Below are 21,289 nucleotides of genomic sequence, written 5' to 3'. Positions count from 1 at the left end.
TAAATTTTAAGGATGTTTTCTAGTTGTGCATGAATGCTGGCAACTTAGTAAAGTTTTGACAATTGTTTAAATATGTAATGTTAAGCCTTAGGTTTAAAAAAAGCTGGTAAACTGGGTCTTTGTCATTTGTTTTAAAAGAAAAGAAATGTGAAAAAAAATTGTTCTGATTAGTTATACATGCAACAGCTTTTTTAAATTTAATTTTTAGTTTTAGGTAGACATAGTATCTTTATTTTACATTTATGTGGTGCTGAGGATCGAACCCAGAGCCTCATGCATATAAGGCAAGCGCTCTACTACTGACTCTACCACTAAGGCACAACCCTAGCCCGGTGCATCAGATTTTTATTGACTACTTCTCAACCAGCTGTTGAGAAGTACTTCAGTCTAAAATATTTTCTGTTGTTTTTTTAAGATTCTGTTCTCCTAACTCTTCCAATGGTTATATAAAAAATCTCAATCCTTATATTGATGTCTTTCTAATCTTTTTTTAAGATCTTTTTTTTAAGATCATCTTGAAAGTATGCTTATGATTTACTTAATGTGAACCAGATAGAAATGTTATATATTTTGATTGGAATCCACTTGCATATTCTCAAATTTATACTTGAGGTTGTTTAAGCTCATGTCCAGGTCTGGTAACACGAATTTAAATGCATACTGTATATATGCAATCACTGAGTCAAGTGGAGTCCATAACATTCATGGCATTGGGTATAGATGATTCTTTTTTTCTATTTTGCAATTTTAAATTCATTTTCCATTCCAGTTCAGGAAGAGAAAAAGGAATTATTTGCAACTAATGTGATGAGAATCATGGACTTCAGTTAATCTGGTGACTGAGGTGTGTGTGTGTGTGTGTGTGTGTGTGTGTGTATGTATACATTCAATAGAGAAATGATTCCCACGCTGAGATTGGTGAAGTATATCCTCAAGCTATTTTAACGAGTTTTGAAGCTTAAATAAGTGTGTGCCTTTGTTCCTTAATTAAGCTGCACAGGCTAATAAAATTTAACTCTTTGTATTTACCTAGAATTAAATCAGTTCAGTGAGATATTAATAATTATCTGAGGTTGTTCAGATATACAAATTGGAAGTAATATGTGATAAGTAAGTAAAGCAAAACAAATAACCTTAATAAGTTCAGTTTTCTGTTTTGTTTTGGTTTGGTTTTGATACCAGGAATCGAACTCTGATGCGCTTAACCACTGAACTACATCCCCAGCCCATTTTTTATTTTTGTATTTTGAGACAGGGCCTCACTAAATTGCTGAGGCTGTCTTTGAACTTTCCTCCTGCATTAACCTCCCAAGCTGCTGGGAATACAGGTGTGTGCCACAGCGCCCAGCTCAAGTTCAGTTGCCTTGACAGAGATTGCATTAAAGGAAAAGAACACAAACAGGGTATTAAATGAAGAAAAGTTTAACAACCATCATCACTCCTAAAGAAAAAATATGGGTTGTATTTTAAAGTCTATTGATGAGTTTCCAGGTTGGAAAGGTGGGACCTGAAGAATCTAGGGCTGAAGACACCAGGATTGGAGAAACTGACAAGTTGGTAGAACTGGATTTAAAATGACTGGCCAATAGTCCAATGCCAGCGTCAGAAGGGTACAGCCATCTTTGGCCTGGCTCTGGCAAACATTGATACCGAAAGAGTTCACAGCATACAGCACCAAGCAGCAGCATTGGCATGTGCAATAATGGCAATCAGGATGAGTGACAGCATGTCAAATGCTCAGTCTTCTGGGGAGAAAGACCCAAGACTAGGCAAATGACCTAGTGTTCAGGGCTAGCCTTAGCTCCCAGTGGGAACTGGAGCAAAACCCACAGCTGAACCCCAGATAAGTGGAACAAAGCAGCACCATGTCACAAGAGGTAAAATGGGTCCCTGTGTGTCCAGCATGACGCTTATGTTACCACCCAGTCAATGTCACATGCAGTCAGAACCTAGCATCTGCCCACTGCTGAGAGTATGTGGGGAAAAATGGGAAATTATCCAAATCTCAGATTTATCTATTCCTGACTTACAGAGCAAAATCTTTAGTCCTTAATTTAAATTATGCTAAAATAATATGAACTTCACAAATAAAATGTTATGATTGTTTTTCAGCAAAATAAAGAAGAGAAAAAGCACAAAATCCCTCAAGTGATGTTTAACAAATAATATTTTTTCATTTGTGCAACAAATATTAAATATTATTTTCACCAAGATATTTTCAGCTCCAAATATATTTAGAAAGTATAAACTTAATTCATCATTATTTTAATTACTTTAGTTCATTTATATACTTATATAAATGTGTGTATGTGTATGTATATATATATATACACACATACATTGATCCCAGAATAAAACAATGTAGAATATAAGATTTACCTTTCAGTTGAATCTTAAATGAGCAATAGGATATTGCTCAGGTTTTCAATTTTGGCCTCTGAGATCAGACTCTAAAGATGAATTCACTTTAAATGTGGCAAATGAAAATTTTGATTTTAAAATAAAACAAGTAATTGTGGTGTGTTATTTCAGTTATCTCCACATTTTCAAGTTATTTATGCTAATGAAACAAAAATCCAGTATGATAAGTGAAATTTTTGTGTCAACACAGTCCACCAAAATACAGAAGGCACCTTTGACAACCTCTGAGGACCACGCATGCGTGCAGATCATTCTCTCTCTCTCTGTATTACTCAGTTGCTCAAAGTTGCCAGATCAAGAATGAGCAAAGGGCTGCCTTTCTCACATTGCTCTGAAAAACCATTAACAGCTTGATTTATCAGGCCAGGCCAAAAGAATGAAATAATCAAACAATGAACAGTTTCTATTATTTTCTTTTCTGTTACAGTTCATTTTAAATTTCATGTGCAATTTAACCAAACAAAAGTGTGGCATGGAGAGGAATTGTAAATTTCAGAAGGCAATAGTTTTCCTTTACCTGCCTAGTCTACAATAATAATTCTATCTCCTATAATTAATAATTTTCTAAAAAATTACTAGCTTGAAGGCTGACCATGGTCAGAATCACAAAATGATGGCAAAAAATATTTTACTGAACATTTCTTGAATGTTAAAAACAATATTCTAGAGCTTTTATTCAAGTCTTTTGTCTGGACAAATTGCTTTATTGCGAGAACTCTAAGAATGGGAACACAATTGACTTTGTCCCTTGTCCCATTTCCCACACAGAAGGGCCCTGATGCTTTCTGCAGATCTAAGCACACACCATATGTTCCATCCATATAGACCAGGTTAACTCATGGAAGCTCAGAAGTCTTCCAGGGAAGCATTTACTGGGTGCAACCTTAATTAACTAATTACTTAGGGTAGGGTTAGGAGGGGGAGGAAAACCTGGGAATCAAATTTAACCTTGATACGTGAAACCTCAGTATTTGAAACGTTTTACAGATATCAAAAAATAAACGTTACCCAAGGGCACTGTACAAACACAAATTTTATGTTGTGAAATCTTGCATACATAGAAATCAGACGGCAATGTTCATATCATGTTTTTCAGACTGGCTAAACACTCAGTTTATCACTGAGTGCTCCGCTGTGTGCACCATGTGCCCTGTTCCCACCAAATGACACAGATTTCAAAAAATAAGTATGATTAATGAGATAAGTTAAATGACTGATGTAAAAAGTTCCTGCAGCAAGCTCTCCATTTGGTCATTTACACATAGTAAATATTGTAAAACCCTTTAAAGATAATTTTTAAGAGGCCCAGCTACCTCTACAGAATTAGAAGCAGAAAAATTGTAACTGGAGTATGTATGTATAGTGTTAATATACACTGAAGAATTAGCCACATGTATAGGAGAGCTTATAAGAACAGAAATAGTATCAATATTATTGTTAACAATAATAATGTATAATGTATGCAGATTATATAATGATAGGATTAATAGTAGTGAAGACCTAGAAAAATATATTTCACTTTACATCGAGTCAATTAATATAAAGATGAAAATAACAGCTTAGGCCACCTTCCCCTCCCCCAGTCCAATTTTTACTTATTGTTACACATTAACTTCAGAGTCTCTCCAGCAGACAAAATGTCCTGTTAAGCTCTGGAAAAATCCAGATAACAATCATTACAGTCAGAAGAAAAGAGTGTGGCACTAGAGAAAAGCCTATCGAAATGACACCTCCTCAGACAGAGATCCTAAGTCATCTTTGTCTTTTCTTTTTTGGTGCATTTTTAGTGGGGGGAACACAGCAGGTATCTCCACTCCTCATGCCTCTGACTTCAGATGCTCAGGATCTATCTGTAAATTGAGGACACTGGAGCTTCTGAGCTGGAATTCTAGGGCTCCTGTTGTGGAGACTTGGGCGCCTTCTGCTATGGCTGCCCCCTGCTGCTGGGATTTTGAGATGGGAGGCTCAGCTGCTTTGCCCCAATTGCTGGCCCCACTGTGCAGTCCTTCCAGGCCCTTCTAGAGCCTCCGACCACAGACCCCTGCCACATAACCGATTTCATGGCCACCAACTTAGCCTTCTGAGATGATGTGCTGCCTAGCCACAGGCTCAACAAGTCCAAAGCTTGAGACTGGAGCCCCTTGAAACAGGCTAAGTCCTGGACACATCCCGACAAAAAAATTTCTTAAATAACTAAGTGCTTAAGTTGTTTTTCAGAAGAACCTCCAGAATTTACTCAAGGACATTTGAAGCTGGCTTTTCGAGAATGGACATGCGCAGGCAGAGCCAGCTCATCTGGTCCCAACGAACTTTTCACCACACAAGCTCAAAATCCCTGCTGCAGAACACAACTCCCCAATGGAAAAAGAAACGAGCAACCTGTCAAGAGAGATGATGACCCTTTGCTCCTATGCAAAAAAGCTTAAAACTTCCCCTTCTCTCCACCCAATCAACAAGCAGCTTTTTCTCCCTCACTTCCTAGGAACACTGACATCCTCTTGGGAAAGACTAAAAAGGGCATGCTGGGTAACAGCCAGATCTAGGTGAGATTCAGGTGTGTTGAGATGGTCATCCTGGTTGATGCTGGGCTCTGGGATGTGAGGCAGTAGTTGTATTAGAGCTCACAGGACAGGTGCACACCTAGATGTCATGAAAGGTGGTTGAGAGGGGCAATGTAAGCAGTTCTTACCTCTTGAGGAGGCTCTTCCTTTGTAGTTTTCTTTGAAAGCTTCACTTTTTTAGTCCTAACAGGTGATGTACTACGAGCGGCAGCAGAGCGTGGCCTCAAAGGTGTCGTACTCCTGGATAAAGTCCCAGAATGGGAGGGCCATGGGGACAAAGAGCCTTCTCTTCCCCAGCCTGTTTTCAGGTTCTGACACACAAAAAGAACCAACTTAGTCATTCTCATGTCATTCCTCAGATCTATGCCCTCTTCCCTCCCCTGAGTGGGGAACTCTGAGTTGAAGTTTTTAGTCCCAAAGGGCCTGACTCTGTTCTTCCTCCCAAGGTCTGCCCTGGCCTGGCTCAATTTGCAGGCTGGGTGCAAGTCTCTACCCCCCACCCCGCAACCATGAATCCTAACATTCCCAGACACACATGCCAACAGACTGATGTGCTTTGGAAGCACCTGGGAAGGCAGGGTCCCTGTGGAGTGGGATGAGGTGATAGCTTGAGATTGTATCAGGGTGGGCTGGAGTAAGGGGAATAGGAGGAAGGAAGGAAAGGCAGGGTGTGGAGCCAGAGGAGCAGCCTACAGACAACACCTTGACCTGGCTGGTTTGCTCCTCGGCTCACTTTCTCTCTCCTCCACCTGTGCTCAGCAGTCAGTTCCTTGTTACCTATTCATACCTCTTGCTCTACTTTCAAGCATTTTTCTGTTTTAAACCCCAACATCAAACAGTGGAAAGCCTCAGTACAGTATGTATAGATTCTCTAACCCAGATGCCAAGAGAAGGGAGGCACAGAACAGATGGAGAGAGAGATTGGTTGATTAAATAAAACCCTGACACTTACACTATCGTACTTTTTTCTAAGCTCCATGTCTTCTTTCTGTTTATTAATCTGTGAAATGAAAGACCATATTATTTTTTATCATTTGTGAAAATTACAAAGGAGAATTTTTTAAAATCTTAAGCAATAAAAGAGTAGCACTTAAAAGTATTTCACTGTAGAAACTATTATAGAAATATGAGCTATATTTTTTTTTAAAGAGAGAGTGAGAGAGGAGAGAGAGAGAGAATTTTTTTAATATTTATTTTTTTAGTTCTCGGCGGACACAACATCTTTGTTGGTATGTGGTGCTGAGGATCGAACCCGGGCCACACGCATGCCAGGTGAGCGCGCTACCGCTTGAGCCACATCCCCAGCCCCAATATGAGCTATATTATTGAATGTGAATTAGAAGAAAAACAAATTTGCATCTGGAATAAAAAGCACCTAAAAATAAGTGAATTATATATATTTAAAGTTGTTAGCATTTATTTATTGCTTTAAGAATAACAGATTATAGGGACACATATTAATTATTTATGAGGTGATAATTTGATACATTATCATAATAGCTATAAATCCAAGGCCTTATTTTAATATTTTGAAAAATTAAGAATTTAATAGTGAATCTTCATAAAATAATAAAATTTTACTTTAAAATTAATTAATGTTAATTTCCAGGCACAAAAGCATTGTATCAGAAAAGTACTACCAATCAATGCTTCAATAATTTAAAGATTTTTTTCATAGCATGGATTTATGAATAATTATTTGAATTATGACTAACCTTATTTGAAATTAAATGATAGAACTAAAAGATGAGAAATACATTTAATGATTAATTTCATTGGTATCTGATTAACAATTATAATGGATATCCAAAAATCTTTCTCATCTTGAACATTGAGCAGAACACAACGAAAAGATATAACAACTTTCAGTCTGGGAGGTTAGTTACTAATGCCTATGAAGAACTGTATTATATGGTCTCAGTGGGTTTGAACTCAAGCCTAATACAGTTAAATTCCATTATGATGGTTTAAAAATAACTTTCTCCAAAATCTTCAAAAAACTATTTGCAAATTGAATCTAGCACTATATAAAAAGTATAAGAGATCATAACAAAGCAGAATTTTGCTTAGGAATACAAAAATGATTTAACATATAAAAACCACAGTATTTTTTCATATTATGGAATAAAGAAAAAAAGCAATCATTTCCATAACTTAAGAAACGGTCACTTATGATAAAAACTCAAAAAATTAGGGGACTCATAAAACTTGGCAAATGCTTTCCATGAAAAATTTATAGCTAAATCATACTTGATGATGAACTGATAAATTATACTCCCCTAAGATTGAGAACAAGACAAAACACTCGTTTTCACCATTGCTATTCAACATTATATTGGAAGTCGTAGTTATTGTAACAAGACACTAAAAAGAAATAAAACATAAAGATCAGAATGAATAAGTAAAATTGTCACTGTTTACAAAAGATCTGATTACTTATATAGAAACTCACAAAGAACCTATGAAATTATTATAACTAATAAATTAATCCAGTAAGCCTGTAGGATACAAAGTTAACATAAAAACAATTGTATTTTTGTATATCTAAGAACCAAACAATTAGAAATAAATTATAAAAACAATTTCAATTACAACAGCATCAAAAATATAAAACACTTAGGAATTTAACAAAAGATATGCAAGCCCTCTACCCTGAAAATGACAGTCCATGACTAACAAAAATTAAAAGAGAACTAAATAAATATAAAAAATTAAAAGAGAACTAAATGAATATATATATATAATTTATATATTTATATATAATATATAATTTTATATTTATATATATCATGCTTATGGATTGAATGACTCAGTCTATAATATATATGTCAATCCCTTCAAATTGAACTATAGATCTATGTATTTATTTTAAAATTATTTTTAGTTATAAGTGAACACAATATCTTTATTTTATTTTTTTATGGTGCTGAGGACTGAATCCAGTGCCTCACACTTGCAAGGTAAGTGGTCTACCACTGAACCACAATGGCAGCCAGAACTATAGATTTATTATAATCATAATCGTGCCAATTCTTTTTTGGTAAAAATAGACAAGCTATTTCTAAAATCTACATAAGAATACAGAGGATCTAGAATTTTTAAGATGATTTTGAAAAAGAACAAAGTTGGAGGAGCTACTGCTCCTGACTTCAATACTCATTATAAAACTCTGTGGTACTAGCATACAGATTGAAAATCATTAGAATTGAATAGAGAACTTAAAAATACACTGTTTAATTTTTAACAAAGATGCCAAAGCCATCAATACAATGGAAGAAAAAGCTTTTCAACAAATAATGTTGGAACAAATGGATAACTTTTCTTGGGGAAAAAATAGAAATTTGACCCTCATATCATACACAAAAATTAATATGAACCATATTGTTAAACAAAAGACTAAAATCATAATAGCTTAAAAATCATAAAGGAATGTCCTCTTGACCTTAGGTTAGACAAAGTTTCTAAATATTTATAAAGGAATATTCATCAAAGAGAATAACAGGTAAATTAGACTTTAAAACAAAAACATTTTGTCATCAAAACCATTGTTAAGAAAATTATCAGAAAAAGCACAGCTGGGAAGAAAATATCTACAAAGCATGTATCTGAGAACAGACTGGATCCAAGAAACAACTTCTGGATTGTATTGTAGTCCCATGCTTAGTTTTTAATAATTGCCAAATGTTTCCCTAGTTATCTACTTTCTCTGTATCCTTGCCAACATTATTACCACTATTTTTTCTCTTTCAACTCAACAATTTCATAGGTGTGTAGTAATATCTTATTGGTTTGCATTTCCCTCATTGTTAATATGGTTGAACATCTTTCATATGTCTCTCCATTAAAACATCTGTTTGTGTCTTTGCCAAGTTTTTAATTGGAATGGTTTGTTTTGATTTTATTTTTCCCTGTTGAGTTTTTGGAGGTTTTTCATAATGTGATATTAGCCCTTTGTTAGAATATGTCTACAAAAATTTTCTCTTCCAAGTCTGCAGCTTATCTTTTCATGTTTCACATGTGTTCTTTTTTTTTTTTTTTTCCTTTTGTGGGGATTGAACCAATGGGCACTTCACTAGTAAGCCACTGTCCTTTTTTTTTTTTTTTTTTAAATTTTTAGACAGGGTCTCTTTAAGTTGATGCAGCTGGCCAGGAACTTGTGCTCCTCCTGCCTGAGCCTCTGAGTGGCTGAGATTACAAATGTGTGCCACTGAACCTGGTTCACATATGCTTTTATGTTGCAAAAGTTTGTAATTTTGATGACGTCTGTTTGGGTCACTTCAAAATTTGTATGTTGATTTAATACCAATACCAATGCAATGATTAGGAAAAGAAGTTTTAGAACTAAAATGGTCTAGATAGGTCATGAAGGTAGGAGCCTCATCATGGGATTAGTGCCTGTTTAAGAGGAGGACAGGTGTCTCTGTCTCTTTCTTCCTTCATAAGCATGCTCCAGAAAAAGGTTAGGTAAGCATGCAGACAGGAAGAGTGGCCTCTAACTTATGAAACAGGCCTTCACCAGATACCAATGATGGCACTTTGGTCTGAAACTTCTGAGCCTCAGCACTGTGAGAAATAAATGTTTGTTGTTGAAGATACTTACTCTGCCTAGTATTTTGTTACAGTAGCTTAAGTAGGCTAAGACAAGGTCCAATTTATCAATCTTTCCTTTTATGGATTGTGCTTTTGGTATTAGGCCTAAGAACTCTTGGCTCAGAGCTCTACATTCCAAAGATTTTCTTCTCTATTTTTCTAAATCTTTGTAATTTTGTATTTTACACATTGTTATAGTTTTGACATGAGGTGTTTCCCTAAAGCTCATGTGTCAGACAATGCAAGAATGTTCACAGGTGAAGTTATTAGATTATGAGATGTGTAACTTAACCAGTAGATTAATATGGATTAACTGGGTGGTAACTGTAGGCAGGTAGGGTGTGGCTGGAGAAAGCAGGTCACTGGGGACATAGGTTGCAGTTTATATTTTGTCTCTGGTGAGCAGAGGTCTCTCTGCTTCCTGGTTGTCATGTCTGGAGCTATTTTCCTGCACCATACCCTTCTGCCATGATGTTCTGCCTCATCTTGGGCCTAGAGCTAGGACTAGTCAGCCAAGGATGGACTGAATCTCTCCCCTACAACTTCTACTCTATTGGCCTCCCTTCTTTTATTGAGACACCTTGTTTATATTTGCTCTCTAGCTTCCATATAAGATAAAAAAACATCCAGCCCTTGACTTTCTGAGTCTGGCTTATCTGGCATGATGCTCTCCAGTTCCATCCATTTACCAGCAAATGACAATTTCTTCCTTCTTTTAAAAATATGAAACACCGTATTTACTACTATTATATTCTAGAGATTTGTTATATTTATCTTTATATAATATTTTACTTTGTGATTATTTTATATAATTATTATCATTTTTACAATTTTAAATGTAATATATCTTTCATCCCTTTTTTTAGTCTACTTGTGACCATAGATCTAAAGAGAATCTTCCATTTTTTTAGATCTGACATAGTTAACCTATTATTATGTTTAATCTTCTTGGTCATGTTTGTGTTCTGATTAGTGGACATTTTTTCCAACAATTTTTTTTTCTGCACAGATTGACAGGATCATACAATTCTCCTTCTTTAACACTTTGATGTGATGAATTTTATTGATGAATCACAATGTGTGATTCTTTTCATATGGTAGCAGGTTTGATTTACTAATATTTGCTACTATCTTTGGTTTTGATATCATGGTAATACTGGCTTCACAAGATGTATTGGAAAGAAATCTCTCCTTCTTTATTTTCTGAATATAGTGTATAAAATTGATGCTAGCTTTTTAAATGTTTGGTAGAAATTTCTAGTGAATTCGTCCAGACCTAAGTTTCCTTTCAAAAGCTTCTAAATTATGAATTCAATTTCTTTATGGTTGTAGGACAATTCAGACTATTTAATCTTGACCAAATTTTGATAGTTAGTGGCTTTTAAGGAATTGCTCCATTTTTTCTAAGTTATGAAATTTATGAGCTTAAAGTTGTCTGTAGTTTCCTGGGTCATCCTGTTAAAGGTTGCACTTTCTGTGTTGTAATCCCTTTCATCATTGGCTCTGAAGGTTTTTGCTCATTTCTTCCCATATTTATTAGACTTGCTAGAGTTACATCCATTTTATTGATTTCTTTTCAAAGAATCAGCTCTTTGTTCATTTATTTTTTCCTTGTTGTTTTCCTATTTCCAATTTGATTGATTTCTACTATTGTCTGGATCGTTTCTTTCTTCCTTGTTTGGGCTTGTTTTGCTCTCCTCTTTCTAATTTCTTGAGGTAAACACTTAGATTGTTTTTTCTCTACTGTAAACAGTTGGTGCTGTATGGTTTTCTCTTAGCACTGCTTTAGCGATCTCTTAAATATTTGATATTTCTTAATTTTCATTCAGTTCTCTTTTTAAAAATTTTACATTGAGACTTCCCTTAACCCATGGATTTTGGGGAAATGTGTGGTTTCATGTCCAAGTGTTTAGAGATTTCCTTCTTGTCTTTTGGTTACAGATTTCATTTGATTCCATTTTAATTAGAAACATATTATATAAAATTTACTTATTTACTTTTTGTGGTACTGAGGATTGAACACTGGGTGTTCTACATCCTCAGTTTTTTTACTTTTTATTTTGACACAGGATCCCGATAGATTGTTGAGGCTGGCCTTGAACCTGCAATCCTACTGCCTCAGCCTCCTGCGTTGCTGGGATTGCAGGTGGGTGTCACTGCATCTGGCTAAAAGTTAAAAAGTTTAAAATGGGCTCAGAATATGGTTTAGGACATAGTGTACAGTGGTGAATGTACATAGGTATTTGAGAAAATACGCATTCTACTGTTATTGCCTGGATATTCCTTGTGACAATCAGATCCTATTCATTGCTGAGCTTTCCGGTTTTCAGTTGTTCTAGGACTTCACTGATTTGTTGTCTAGTAGTTTGATCCATTATTGAGAGGATATTTTAAATTTCCCAATGATAAATTGTAGATTTGTTTTTTTCTTTTTTTCAGCTCTATCAGTAGTTGTGTATTTTCAGACTATTATGTGTACCTATACACATTTAGGATCCTGATGTCTTCTTGGGCCATTGATATTTTTATCATTAGACAATGTTCCTCTTTGTATATGATAATTCTATTTGTTCTAGTCCACTTTATCTGAAATTGACAGGCTCAGTTCTGTGTTTTATTCTGAAATTAATGTCTAAAAACTGTCTTTCCCATTGTTTATTTTCAATTTACCTAGGTCATTGGTTTTTAAGTACATTTTCTATACATGAAATATTATTGGACAATTTTTTTTGGATGGTTCTGGAGATTTGACCCAAAGGTCTCATGTAGGCAAGGCAAGTGCTCTATTCTGAGCTACATCCCCAGTCCTTCTCAAATGTTGAGATAGGATCCCACTAAGTAGCCTAAGTTGGCCTTGAACTTGTGATCCTCCTACTTCAGCCTCCAGAGTAGCTGAGATTACATGCATGTGCCACTGTACCTGACTGGATCATGTTTTTAATCCACTTGATCAATATCTATCTTTTAATTGGTATACTTAGACTATTCACATTTATGGTAATTGTGGATACATTAGGGCTCAGTCTGCCATTTTATTATTTGTTTTCTGTGTATTTTCTTTGTTTTTAAGCCTTTCCTTTTGTCTTACCTTTTGTGGGTTACTTGCATATTTTTTTTGAATCCATGCTCTTTATTTTTATACTATGGATTGAACCCAGGTGCATTTTACCACTGAGCCCCATCCCCACTCCTTTTTATATTTTATTTACAGACAAGGTCTCACTGAGTTGCTTAGGGACTCAATAAGTTGCTGAGGCTGGCCTCCAGCTTGCAATCCTCCTACCTCAGCCTTCCAAGTCACTGAGATGATAGGCATATGCCACTGTACCTGGCTTCAATTAAGTTTTTTTTTTATTGTTGGTCGTTCAAAACATTACATAGTTCTTGATATATCATATTTCACAGTTTGATTCAAGTGGGTTATGAACTCCCATTTTTACCCCGTATACAGATTGCTGTATCACATCAGTTACACTTCCATTGATTTACATATTGCCATTCTAGTGTCTGATGTATTCTGCTGTCTATCCTATTCTCTACTATCCCCCCTCCCCTCCCCTCCCCCCTCCCCTCCCCTCTTCTCTCTCTACCCCTCTACTGTAAATCATTTCTTCCACTTATATTATTCTTCCCTTACCCCTCATTTCCTCTTGTATGTAATTTTGTATAACCCTGAGGATCACCTTCCATTTCCATGCAATTTCCCTTCTCTCTCCCTTTCCCTCCCACCTCTCATCCCTGTTTAATGTTAATCTTCTTCTCAAGCTCTTCGTTCCTACTCTGTCCTTAGTTACTCCACTTATATCAAAGAAGTCATTTGGCATTTGTTTTTTAAGGATTGGCTAGCTTCACTTAGCATAATCTGCTCTAATGCCATCCATTTCCCTCCAAATTCCTGGGAACAAATCTTTACTCCTCACATTTCAGATAGAGCCCTAATATCCAGAGTATACAAAGAACTCAAAAAATTAGACAATAAGATAACAAATAACCCAATCAACAAATGGGCCAAGGACCTGAACAGACACTTCTCAGAGGAGGACATACAATCAATCAATAAGTACATGAAAAAATGCTCACCATCGCTAGCAGTCAGAGAAATGCAAATCAAAACCACCCTAAGATACCATCTCACTCCAGTAAGATTGGCAGCCACTATGAAGTCAAACAACAACAAGTGCTGGCGAGGATGTGGGGAAAAGGGTACACTTGTTCATTGTTGGTGGGACTGCAAATTGGTGCAGCCAATTTGGAAAGCAGCATGGAGATTTCTTGGAAAGCTGGGAATGGAATCACCATTTGACCCAGCTATTCCCCTTCTGAGTCTATTCCCTAAAGACCTAAAAAGAGCATGCTACAGGGACACTGCTACATTGATGTTCATAGCAGCACAATTCACGATAGCAAGATTGTGGAACCAACCTAGATGCTCTTCAATAGATGAATGGATTAAAAAAATGTGGCATTTATACACAATGGAGTATTACTTGCATATTTTTAAAGATTTCATCATGGTTTATTGTTTCTGAATGTTGTGTTTTGTATAGTTTTTCTTAGTATATATATGTATTGTAAATAGGTATTTACAATACATATATATAATTTATCACAGTCTCCTAACATCCAGTGACGTGTAGAAATGTTATTCCAATTAGGTCTCTTTACCCTTCTACTTTTAAAATATAATTGCCTTAAGCATTTCCTCTACAATGAAGTTAACACCTTAGATGGTATTATAATTTTTGCATCAATTATGAAATTTGATTTCAGAAACCCAAGAGAGTCTATGATATTTACCCTCACTTCTGCCCACTCATGTGCTTTTCTTCCCCCCTAAACTCTGGATCAAATCATTCTCTGTCAACATTTCTTTTTTTGTGTAAATAACTTCCTTTAGTATTCTATCAGAGCAATTTTACTGGCAACAGAGTCTCTTAGTCTTCCTCCATCTGAGAATGTCTTTATTTCTCCTTTATTGTTAAAGGATAGTTATGGCTGATATATAATTCATAGTTGACAGTTCTTTTCTTTCAATATTTGAAAAATGTTCTATCACTTCTTATTTGGCCTCCAGGGTTTCAGACAAGAAATATCATTCAAATCTGCATTTCATTACAATACAATTCATTTAAATTTTTCTTGTTTCTCTCTGGCTGCTCTAAAGATATATATGTATAGATAGATATTTGGTCTTTAGTTTTCAATTATCATGTGTCTAGGTTTGGTTTTTCTAAGATTTCTCCTACTTTGAATTTTCTCAATTTCTCAAATCTATTGGTTTATGTCTTTCACCAAATTTAGGAAGTTATCAGCCATTTCTTAAATGAACTTCTGTGAGTTCTTTACTTTATTCAATTTTAGGATATGCATACATTGTCAATTCTGTGACTTATATTTTTATTTTTATATAGTTTTTTGATGAAAAGTTCTCCATTTGAACAATGTAGAATTTATAATATTTTCTTTACTTTTTAGACTCCAGTGGTTTTATTGAAGAAATCCTCTGGGCTCCATCATATGAAAATACTATCTTCCATCACTCTCTAAATCTTGGTACTTTAAAATTCTAGTCTGGGTTTTTTTCAATTTTGTCTTTGGTGTAAAGTGAGACAAAATTTCATTTTTCCTTATAAACACTGATGTTACAGTGTCATTCATTGAAAAGTTCATCTTTTGCCCACTGATTAAAGGTTCATATACACATTGATGTCTGCTTCTGGAATCTTTGTCTGTCACCTTGGCCTGTTTATCTTGCTTTATGGAAATCACACATTTTGTTTATTAATTAGCAATTTGTTTCTGAAGTTCTGAGAAGGCATCTTAGCTATTCTTGACCCTGTTTTATTATGCATATTACATGGATTATCAAATTTTAAACATACCTTCTGCAATTTTATGGGAAATAGACAAGGTGTATACATCAGAGAGAAATGATTATTATTTTTTTTTTAAATTTGAGTTTTCTAACCCAATTCTTTCCATTTTTCTAAATGCTCCCTTATGTTTCTCATTGAGTCAACATATTTTGTTAGATTTATTTCTTGTTATTTTACATTTTTTGCTACTTCTATAAATGTATATCATTTAAAAATGTCATTTTTCATTGGTGAGATTGGTGAGTGACATAGGCATAACTATGGTTTTTGGGTATTAAGCTTACAAAAGTGGATATTGACAATTTCATACATTTTATTTCCTTTCTTTGCTTTACTGAAAGGAAGCAGTTAATATCTCCAATACAATTGCAGTAAAAATGAGAGAACCAGCATTTTAATCTAGCTATCAATATTTTACCATTAATTGTGATTTTTGATAAGTTTTTCATAGATAGCCTTTACCAGATTAAAAAAGTTTTCTATTTCTAATTAACTAAGAAGTGGCTTTTGTTTTTAACCATAAGTGGATGCTGCATTTTATCAACTACTTTTTTCCCTACCACTATTTAAATAATCAGATGAATTTTCTCCACTATTTTGCACTGAATTGGAATGTCAGATTTTTGAAGGTTAAGTCTTAAATTTTCAGAATAATTTCAACTCATGTATACATTGTTTTTGGATTAATTGTGACTGTTTATTCATCCAATATTTTTGTCCGTTAAGTAATTTGGAAGTTACACTATTAGGCTTCAATTCTTCCATTTTTTAGTCTATAAATTGTAACTTGCATGTTTAACTTATCAAAACATAAATGCAATAGTTTTACTCATCTTCAAAATAAATATTGAAATACTTTAATTTTATTGTTTTTCTGTATTTTTTACACCAATATTGAGTTACAATAAACTATACTTTTACAATATTCCATCTGACGAGTTTTGAAATATGTTTACACTCTTGAAACCACCGCTATGATCAAGATAATAAATATACCAATCACTCCCAAAAGTTTCCTTTTGTGCCTTTGTAAATGATATCCTTTCCTGCTCCATCACTAGGCAACTACTGATTTGCTTTCTATCACTATGTACTAGTACTTATTTTCTAGAATTTTAAATAAATTGAACCATACAAATGTATTATTTGCTTTCTCTGGCTTTTTTCCCTCAGTATAATTTGAGATTCATCTTTGATATGGTATATAAGAGTAATCAATTCCTTCACATTGCTGAGTAGTAATAGTTGCTGAGAACATTTTTATATGAACCTTTATGTAAACATACGCCTTTATTTATCTTGGAGAAATACCTAGGAGTAGAATGGCCAGATCATATGCAAGCATAGATTTTTTAGAAGTTTTTTTAACTGCCAAAATATTTTCCAAAGTAGCTGTATATTTTACATTCCTCTCAACAGTGAATGAGAATTATAGTTGTTCCACATCCTTGACAAAAATTGACATAGTTAGGTTTTTAAAATTTAGCCTTTCTATTGAGCATATAGTGGCATCTCATTGAGATTTTAATTTGCATTTGCCTAAAGACTAATGATGTTAAGTGTCTTTTCATATCATTGTTTGCCATCTGTTTATTGAAGTGTCTGTTCCAATAGTCCACTCTTTTTTAAAAATTGAGTTATTTATCATATTATTAAATTTTGAGGTCTTTGTATATTCTACAACACAAATCTTTGGTTGGATATATTTTATAAATATTTTCTCATACGCCAAGGCTTGCCTATTCTTTTTTTAAACATTATGAACAGTGGAATTAAAAAAAACTTGATGAAGACAATTAATGCTATTTAAGGAAACTACCAAATCTGTAGTCGCTAAGATCCTCTTTTATGCCTTACTTTAGAAGTTTAGTAGTGTTAGCTATTATATCTAAGTTTTGGATCCAATTCAGGTTTTTAAGTTTTTTTGTAGTTGTATATGGACAGAATGCCTTTGTTTATTTTTATGTGGTGCTGAGGATCATACCCATGCCTCACACATGCTAGGCAAGTGCTCTGCCACTGAGCTACAGCCCCAGTCCCCAATTTCAGGTTTTTATGAGGAGTTGAGGTTCATTTATTTTGCTAAGAGCTGCCCAATTGTTCCAGCAGCATTTATTGAAAAGATTGTCCTTTACTGCATGGATTGTCTTGACACCTTGTCAGAAATCCATTCACCATATGTGACCCACAGGGTCTATTTCTGGGCTTTCTCTTCTATTTCATCAATCTATATGTTTATCCTTATGCCAATACTGCTTTACCTTCACTACTATAACTTTAAATTAAGTTTTTATAGGCTTTTAAAATTAATTTTTTATTTATATATGACAATGGAATGCATTCATATTACACATATAGAGCACATTTTTAATATCTCTGGTTGTACACAAATTATATTCACACCAATTCGTGTCTTCATACATGTACTTTGGATAATGATGTCCATCACATTCCACCATCATTTATAACCCCATGCCTCCTTCTTTCTCCTCCCACCCCTCTGCCCTATCTAGAGTTCGTCTGTTCCTCCCTTGCTCCCCGCCTCCCTACCCCACTATAAATCAGCCTCCTTATATCAGAAAAAATATTGGGCATTTGGTTTTTGGGGATTGGCTGGCTTCATTTAACATTATCTCCCCCAACTCCATCCATTTACCTGAAAATGCCCTGATTTTATTCTCTTTTATTGCTGAGTAATATCCCATTGTGTATCTATGCCACATTTTTTTTTATCCATTCATCTACCAAAGGGCATCTAGGTTGGTTCCACAATTCAGCTATTGTGAATTGTGCTGCTATAAACATTGATGTGGCTGTGTCTCTGTAGTATGCTGTTTTTAAGTCCTTTGGGTATCGACTGAGGAGAGAGATAGCTGGGTCAAATGGTGGTTCCATTCCCAACTTTCCAAGAAATCTCCATACTGCTTTCCATATTGGCTACACCAATTTGCAGTCCCACCAACAATATATGATTGTACCTTTTCCCCCACATCCTTGCCAACACTTATTGTTGTTTGTATGCAAAATAGCTGCCATTCTGACTGGAGTGAGATGAAATCTTAGAGTGGTTTTGATTTGAGTTTCTCTAATTTCTAGCGATGATGAACATTTTTTGTGTGTGTGTATTTGTTGATTGATTGTATATCATCTTCTGAGAAGTGTCTGTTCATGTCCTTGGCTCATTTATTGATTGGGTTATTTGTGATTTTGGTGTTTAGCTTTTTGAGTTCTTTATATACCCCAGAGATTAGTGCTCTATCTGATGTGTGAGTGGTAAATATTTGCTCCCAAGATGTAGGCTTTCTATTCACCTCACAGATTGTTTCTTTTTATGAGAAGAAATTTTCAGCTTGAATCCCTCCCATTTATTGATTCTTGATTTTAATTCTTGCGCTATTGGAGTCTTATTAAGGAAGTTGGGGCCTAATCCCACATGATGGAGACTAGGGCCTACTTTTTCTTGTATTAGATGCAGGGTCTCTGGTTTTATTCCTAGGTCCTTGATCCATTTTGAGTTGAGTTTTGTGCATGCACAAAAAGAGATAGGGGTTTAATTTTGTTGCATATGGATTTCCAGTTTTCCCAGCACCATTTGTTAAGGAGGCTATCTTTTCTGCAATGAATGCATGTTTTTGGCACCTTTGTCTAATATAATTGTAATTTTGTGGATTAGTCTCTGTGTTCTCTATTCTGTAACATGGTCTGCCAGTCTGTTTTGGTGCCAATACCATGCTGTTTTTGTTACTATTGCTCTGTAGTATAGTTTAAGGTCTAGTATAGTGATGCCCCTGCTTCACTCTTCCTGCTAAGGATTGCTTTAGCTATTCTGGGTCTCTTATTTTTCCAGATGAATTTCATGACTACTTTTTCTAATGAGGAATGCCATTGGGATTTTTATCAGAATTGTATTAAATATATATACAGTGCTTTTGGTAGTATGGTCATTCCAAGAGCAAAGTAGATCTTTCCATCTTCTAAGGTCTTCTTCGATTTCTTTCTTTAGGGTTCTGTTGTTTTCATTGTATAGATCTTTCATCTCTTTCTCTAAGTTGATTCCCAAGTGTTTTATTTTTTTTAAGTGTATTGTAAATGGGGTATTTTCCTCATTTCTCTTTCTGAGGATTTGTCATTGATATACAGAAATGCCTTTGATTTATGGGTGTTGTTGATTTTATATCCTTCTACTTTGCTGAACTCATTTACTTGTTCTAGAAGATTGCTGGTGGAATTTTTTGGTTCTTTTAGGTATAGAATCATATCATCAGCAAATAGTGCCAATTTGAGTTCTTCTTTTCCTATGTATATCCCTTTAATTTCTTTTGTCTAATTGCTCTGGCCAGTGTTTTAAGAACTGTGTTAAATAGAAGTGGTGAAAGAGGGCATCCCTGTCTTGAACCAGTTTTTAGAGAACTGCCTTCAATTTTTCTCCATTTAAAATGATGTTGGCCTGGGGCTTAGTATAGATAGCCTTTATGATGTTGAGATATGTTCCTGTTATACCTAGTTTTTCTAGTGTTTTGAACATGAAGGGGTGCTGTATTTTGTCAAATGCTTTTTCTGTGACTATTAAGATGATCATATGATTTTTATCTTTAGATAAGCCTATTGATGGGATGAATTACATTTGTTGATTTCTGTATGTTGAACCACCCTTGCATCCCTGGGATGAATCCCATTTGTTTGTGGTGCATGATCTTTTTGATATGTTTTTGTATTCAATTTGCCAGAATTTTATTGAGAGTTTTTGCATCTATGTTCATTAGAGATATTGGTCTGAAGTTTTCTTTTTTTGATGTGTCTATGCCTGGTTTTGGAATCGGGGTGATATTAGCCTCATAGAATGAATTTGGAAGTGCTCCCTCTTTTTCTATTTCCTGAAATAAATTGAAGAGTGTTGGTATTAGTTCTTCTTTAAAGGTCTTGTAGAACCCGGCTGTGTATCCATCCAGTCCTGGGCTTTTCTTTGTTGGTAGGCTTCTGATGGCTTCTTCTATTTTGTCACTTCAAATTTTTCTGTTTAAATTATGTATATCATCCTGATTAAATTTGGGCAAATAATATGACTCTAGAAATTTGTCGATGCTTTTGATGTTTTCTATTTTATTGGAATACAGGTTTTCAAAATAATTTCTAATTATCTTCTGTATTTCTGTAGTGTCTGTGGTGATCTTTCCTTTTTCATCACATATGTTAGTAATTTGAGTTTTCTCTCTCCTAATCTTTGTTAGCATGGCTAAGGGTCTGCCAATTTTATTTATTTTTTCAAAGAGCCAACTTTTTGTTTTGTCAATTTTTTCAATTGTTTCTTTTGTTTCAATTTCATTGATTTCAGCTCTGATTTTAATTATTTATGTCTTCTACTGCTTTTGTTCTTCTTTTTCCAGGGCTTTGAGATGTAATATTAAGTCATTTATTTATTGACTTTTTCTTTTTTTAAGGATGAACTCCATGCAATGAACTTTCCTCTTAGAACTGTCTTCACAGTGTCCCAGAGATTTCTATATATCTGTGTTCTCACTCACCTCCAAATTTTTTTTAATCTCCTCCTTGATGTCTTCTGCAATCCATTGTTTATTCAGTAGCATATTATTTAGTCCAAGTGTTGGAGGAGCTTTTATTTCTTATTTTATATCATTGATTTCTAATTTCATTTCACTATGATCTGATAGAATTCAGAGTAGTATCTCTACTTTTTTATATTTGTTAAGAGTTGCTTTGTGGCATAATATATGGTCTATTTTAGAGAAGGCCCCATGTTCTTCTGAGAAGAAAGTGTACTCACATGTTGAAGGATGAAATATTCTATTTATGTCTGTTAAGTCTAAGTTATTGGTTGTTTTA

The 21,289-nt window shown here is 34.6% G+C and overlaps 1 protein-coding gene across 1 annotated transcript in view; it reads right to left on the bottom strand.

The window, feature by feature from the left end:
* Nucleotides 1-21,289, bottom strand: part of C10H10orf67 (chromosome 10 C10orf67 homolog) — a 132,274-nt gene that overhangs the window by 42,383 nt on the left and 68,602 nt on the right. Inside the window, exons 9-10 of the mRNA XM_040277984.2 lie at nt 5,935-5,982; nt 5,111-5,293 (exon numbers count right to left, since the gene is read on the bottom strand). Coding sequence (XP_040133918.1) covers nt 5,111-5,293; nt 5,935-5,982 — 231 coding nt within the window. The remainder of the gene's footprint in view (nt 1-5,110; nt 5,294-5,934; nt 5,983-21,289) is intronic.

This window comes from Ictidomys tridecemlineatus, chromosome 10 (genome assembly GCF_052094955.1).
Source record: "Ictidomys tridecemlineatus isolate mIctTri1 chromosome 10, mIctTri1.hap1, whole genome shotgun sequence".
Classification (NCBI taxonomy): Eukaryota; Metazoa; Chordata; class Mammalia; order Rodentia; family Sciuridae; genus Ictidomys; species Ictidomys tridecemlineatus.
Note: the sequence above shows the minus strand (reverse complement) of the source record. Positions and strands in the feature narration are given on the sequence as shown.